The sequence below is a fragment of the Chenopodium album genome, chromosome 15 (genome assembly GCF_948465745.1).
Source record: "Chenopodium album chromosome 15, dcCheAlbu1.1, whole genome shotgun sequence".
NCBI classification, from domain to species: Eukaryota; Viridiplantae; Streptophyta; class Magnoliopsida; order Caryophyllales; family Amaranthaceae; genus Chenopodium; species Chenopodium album.
The window spans coordinates 8,574,010-8,580,288 of record NC_137848.1 but is presented as its reverse complement, the minus strand read 5'-3'; the positions used below and the strand labels follow the sequence as shown (position 1 = coordinate 8,580,288).

The 6,279-nt window shown below is 35.8% G+C and overlaps 1 protein-coding gene across 1 annotated transcript; it reads left to right on the top strand.

The window, feature by feature from the left end:
- The first annotated feature begins 1,846 nt into the window (after positions 1-1,846).
- Positions 1,847-4,704, top strand: LOC145581806 (protein PSK SIMULATOR 1-like). The gene has a single exon (XM_081638834.1). It carries the CDS (start codon positions 2,203-2,205, stop codon positions 3,958-3,960), a length of 1,758 nt encoding a protein of 585 aa, XP_081494960.1. The 5' UTR covers positions 1,847-2,202; the 3' UTR covers positions 3,961-4,704.
- Positions 4,705-6,279: the final 1,575 nt, after the last annotated feature.

Below are 6,279 nucleotides of genomic sequence, written 5' to 3'. Positions count from 1 at the left end.
TAATTCTTGTGTTACTGTTGGATTAGTTTGAATACACTGATTCGCCTTTGAAAAGGAATACTCCAGGCTAATTGCTACAGCTACAGTACTCACTTATTCATTGGAATAAGTTAATTATCTTAGGACGGAAGGAGTAATGCACTAATAAGTTAATTATCTTGGGACGGAAGGAGTAATGCACTAATGCATCTCAAACCTTGTTAAGGCGGACACATAACTAACTTGCATAATGTACCACACTCAAACCCAATGTTCAATGCCCACAATTTACCTCAATGAAAACACCAATGCTGAGCTAAAAACGGGCTAAACTAGAAAGCCTGGCAATCAGCGTCTTGTGCAAGTCCAACGATTTTGCACCTACCTTATTAATTTGCATGCTCTCGTCTATAAATATAGGTTTTTTTTTTTTTTTTTTTTTTTTTTTTTTTTTTTTTTTAAGTTATTTTTTATTATTTTTTTTAATCAACTATTATGCAGGTTTTAGAAAAACATACTTAGGGCCTGTTCAGTTCAGCTCCAATAAATTCAGTTCAGTTCAGTTAAGCTCCTAATTTCATTCTCTCATAAAATATCTATTTCAGCTCTATTCAATTCAGTTCAGTTTAGCTCCAATCAGTTCAGTTCATTTCAATTCAGCTCCAATCAGTTCAGTTCAATTCAGCTTAGCTCAGTAAATGTGAGCATGCCCTTAGTGGAGTAGTGGGGAACTCACTTTGTAGGTCACAAGCTTGAGTCCGGTCAACTACATTTGTTTGGGAGTAGAGGGATTTTCTTACCTCTTCCTTATCAAGCGTTGATTTGTGGAGTTGGGCAGTTGGGCTGGCTAAACCAGTTTATATGATGATTGATTGTTACCACCTATTATTATTGCTAAAAATAAAATATTTGAATTATATAACGTAAGATTACATTTGCACAACCGATTAGATCTTTACGATTCAAGTGGTCACAAATAGTTAAATTTTATCCTTCAAAAAAAAAAAGGTTAGATTTTGTGTGTTTTATTCAAAGACAACTATTAACATAATACTAGGGTTTTATATTGTATGTGTATGTTCAAAAATTGCAAATTCCACATGTCAATGCTAGAAATAAGTAAAGGTTAATTCAACCAACCACTAACTCATGGTTAAGTTCGTACCAGCTTTGTCTCTGAATCCTCAAGATCATATGTGAGTTAAAATCTCATTGATCATTGCAAATGTTAAACTTTAATGGATTGATGTATCTTATTCAATTTTTGGTTTCCTTGAAATTTTCCCATCAATGGTTTAGGAGCTCAAAACCAAACATTTTGTGACATGCAAAACCTTAATCGAATAATTTTTGGGACGCAAATAAAAAATTAACATGCAAACCGAAATAATTCTTGACACACATAACGAGACATATATATTTATTTAACTACAATTTCAAGCTCAATTTAGGACATTTTCTGATTCACTGAACTAAACCGAACCGAATTGAAATGAATTGTTTATGACAAAAGGAAATTATGAACTAAACTGAAGTGAAGCTGAAGAGAACAGACCCTTAGACTTTTAAAAACTAAATGACCACCAAAATATTAATTGAATAATTTTTAACACGTAAATTGAGACATTGTATGTTCAAGTGGGGTAGTATAGTCTTTTACTTAATTATTAGTTATAATACATACTTAATTTCTTTTATTTTGAAAAAAATAAAAATTAAAGTTGGTAAAATTGGAAAAATGGAATGGGTATCAGGTGGGGTCATAGTAGTTGACAAATTGAGAACCCTACATTGACCATCCCACTCCAATAAGTACATTTACTTTACCATATTTTGTTATTTTGGGTGGGAGTGAGTGGGGGTTGGAATTTGCTGCCTACTAAACCAAACAGAAGATAATTGGTTTTCATTTAACATACAAATACAAAAGCTAACCCCCTCTAATCACATAATTAATTCAACCCTATTTCTCTGTCTTTTGAATTTCAGAAAAAATAATTTACAACAATCAATGCCTCTTTCCCTCCATTGCTAATATCTTCTCTCTCCTCCTTCAATTCATTACTCCCCTCTTCTCTCTCTCTCCTCTGTCCCTGAATCAATTTAATTAATTTACCCCCTTCTGCTAAAATGCACCCTTGATCCCAATTTTCCTTTTCTTTCAAAGTTGAGATCTTTCCATTGAAGAAGAACAACAAGAACAAGAAGAACCCCAGTAAAGCAATGGTTGCAGAGCCTTGGTTACTGAGAATGGGGAATCAGGTAAGTAGCAATCTGAAAAACTCCCTTCTTTTACACCCAACAAGCACAAGTAATAGTAGTAGTAGAAAGAAGAAAAGTAGCAGTAGTAGTACTAGTAGTTGCTCTAATATTGGTATCTTGTCATTTGAGGTTGCTAATGTTATGTCAAAATTGGTCCATCTTCATAACTCTGTCTCTGATGAAGAGATCTCAAAACTGAAGCATGAATTGATTAAATCAGAGGGTGTTAAGAAATTGGTTTCTTGTGATGATTCTTACCTTTTAGAGCTTGCTTATTCTGAGAGGGTAGATGATTTGAATAGGGTTGCTGAGGTTGTTTCTAGGTTGGGGAAAAGATGTACTGAGCCAGCTTTGCTTGGTTTTGAGCATGTTTATGGGGATATTATTAGTGGTAGGATTAATGTCAAAGATTTGGGGTTTTTGGTTAAGGATATGGATAGTATGATTAGGAAGATGGAGAGGTATGTGGGTGCTACTGCTAATTTGTATGGTGAATTGGAGGTTTTGAATGAATTGGAGCTTGCTACCAACAAGTTCCATTTGAATCATAACCTTGATAGTCGTAGGGCTTTTGATCAGAAGTTGTCTTGGCAAAGGCAGGATGTCAAACATTTGAAGGATGTTTCTCTTTGGAATCAGACCTATGATAAGGTTGTTGAGCTTTTAGCCAGGACTGTTTGTACCCTTTATGCTAGAATTTGTGTTGCCTTTGCTGATGTCGATGTGCTTCGAGGAGTGCCTCCTGCTCAGCCTGTTGTCAAGAGCATTGGTAAGCTTGAGAGTCGCCGCAGTCTTAGGCTTATGAACCGGAATAATTCTTTGCATAGTCAAACTTGCGAAAAGAAGCCTCCTAGTTTCAAGACTCAATCTAGTCTGAAAAGAAGTGAATTAGACCTGCTTCATCGTCAGGATTTAGTTTATCCTTGTGCTCCTAGTCCAGGGAGGATCTTCATGGAGTGCCTTAGTCTCAGCAGTTCAGCCTCAAGAGTTGATGATGATGAAGATGCATTTTCTTGCAGTGACCAAAATTCCTTTGTGTCTGAATTCAAAGTTTTGGATGGCATGAAAAAGGAGCATCCAGACTGCTTAAATCGCTCCCAAGCTGGATTTCGTTATAATGGGGAACATGGGCAGCTTCAAGATTCAATGAATGCCTCACGTTTTGGCCCCAAAAGTAGGCTGGCTACTCATGCTACTCCATCCACTGTCGGAGGTTCTGCTCTTGCTCTGCACTATGCTAATGTCATTATAGTCATAGAGAAACTTCTTCGTTACCCACATTTAGTGGGAGAGGAAGCCAGGGATGATTTGTATCAAATGTTGCCAGCTAGCTTAAGAAAGTCTTTGAGGATAAATCTCAAGTCACACTTCAAGAACTTTGCAATATTTGATGGCGCGCTGGCTCATGATTGGAAGGAAAACCTTGATCAGATCTTGAAATGGCTAGCTCCTTTGGCTCATAATATGATCAGGTGGCAAAGCGAGCGCAATTTTGAGCAACAACAGATTGTTTCAAGAACAAACGTTCTTCTACTTCAGACCCTTTATTTTGCGAACAGGGAGAAGACAGAAGCAGCAATTTGTGACCTTCTTGTTGGTTTGAACTATATATGCCGCTATGAACATCAGCAAAATGCTCTGTTGGATTGTGCTAGCAGTTTTGACTTTGGTGATTGGATGGAATGGCAACTGCAATGCCAGGCTTCTTGTCTCGATTGATGGGTTATATGAATGAAGTTAGGGTTTTTTCTTGGTTTAATCAAATACAAAGATACAGATCACTTTGTTTTTGTTGCAAGGCATCTAGGGTTTTGGCTTTGGCTTCTCAAGTACTAGTACATACAAGTAGTTTTCTCTCACTAGAGAAAGGAAGTAATTTTTTCTTCCAAACATTATGTATGTACTTTTGTACATAGTAATGATAATTTCTCATATTTTCATCCTAGATTTCTTTCAACTATCCCAATTGAAGCTCACGTTTTTGGAATTAACATGTACATGGATCTTTCCAGCTTCTCCCTTAGTAAGGTTATATATTTGCGTTCTGCCATTTTTCATGTAAATAGACAGTTAGTCAATGGTTGAGCTATTGTGTTGGTATCCGCAGAAAGCATTGTTTGTGACTGTGTGATAGTTGTATAATTAATCTTCTGTTTTAAATTATGTAATCTGTGTACATCTGCAACTTCTATGGTCGAGATATGATAGGAGTCACCAATCTGAGTCATTACTTCATTTGAATGATGGAAGAGCGCTATCCACTCCCTGTATGATTCGGATCCAGATTTGGTGTAACCGTGTAAGGTTTAAGCTCCAAAACGCCGACTTGAGGAAAAAGAATATATTATGAGGAAGCAACAAATACAAGAGAGGTATGATTTTTCCCATTCTTTATGAAGTGCTTGTATTTGGTATGAAAACATTCTTATCTCTAGCATCCTGACGTTTTGTCATTTGTAGCATTGTTACAGTAAGTAAACCGCTTCTCTAGTGACGATATTAAACCTGCTCCGTATGCATTAACCATGTCTTTTTGTGTATTGTCGCAACACCTAGTGATGGTGGTTGTGAAAATAGTAATATACTTGTGACATGAAAGCATGTTGCCTTTTGTGTATTGTAATAATTGTATTGTAAAGCTAAAGGATAGGGATAAAATAGTATAAAACCCACTGATCCATAGATTTATCTTATCTGTCTTTGTTCTGATACGAGTATATTTTAATGAGCATAATGACCTGTTTGTAGTGGTAGTATTACCAGGGATTTGATTATGGCTGGAGGGAAGAACATGAACTTGCACTTTGTTGGTTCATTATCAAAACCACACCTAACGGCACTACGTTAACTTGCACTAATATAAATTTATCTCCCTTTCTATGTAGTGATCGAGCTTAATCCGCACTTATGTTCATTGTTGAGTTTCCATTTTCCAGCATTATCAATTATGAACCGGCTTTTCTGGAGTTTTGGTCTTAGGGTCCAAGGGGAGCCTGCCCTTACAATTTTTCCTGCATATCATATACTTGGCATACGTCAAAATATATACGTAGTACCAAAATCAAATGTAAAAATACTTTGTATATGTTTGGTTGAGTAGTATATGAGTATATACTAAGGGCATGTTCTCTTCACCTTAATTTCAGTTTAGTTTCAATCAGTTCAGTTCTTAATTTCTTTCTCTCATAAACAATTCAGTTCAGTTTAGTTAACTCCAATCAGTTTAGTTCAGCTTAGCTCAGTTCAGTAAATCAGGACAAGTCCTAATACAATAGTCAAATGTCCAAGGGAGTATGTTTGTTTTTAAAAGGACGTATGCAATTTGTTGCAATAAAAAATTTGAGAGCATTTCATGATTTGGATTGTCCTTTACATCGGAAGTGTAGAGTTAGGTGTTGACATTTTTGTCAAGTAAATATAGTGCAATTATAATTTGACCTGCTTTTACAACTAACTTTGGAAGCTGGTTGTTATCAGGGTACTGAAGCATTAACACGAACCATTAGTGACAACATGTATACACTCCATAAATTGTATTTTCCTGAACTGGGGTGTTCACCACATTTATGTAGCCAACGTACCATATTTTACACAATTGGGGATATCAAATAGATAGTAGATTTATTTGATAGATTTTGGAGTCTATTCATGACAGATTATTCTATTTTACTTGTATATAACAGGTAAATTTCATATCTAATTCTCATGTATGGAGTAGACTGATAACGAAAACTTTTTTTTTTTTTGCATGTTCTTAACTACCAGTAGTATTAACAGGTGAATTTGAGAGTGGAGGTAGTACAGAGTAATTTGTTCAATTCATACAAGCAACAATGATTTTGGATGACCAACAAGAGTTGGCCCAAGTTCGAGTGATCGAGCCTTACCAAATGCAAAAAACTTGTGTTGGGAGACTTATCCACCATAACCCATGTGTGCAATTCGGGTCGTATCCAGATATGGTTGGAACCTGATGGGCATACTGAAATCCATGATCAATAAACTTGAAATTTCTATAAGCTTGATCAATTTCACCAA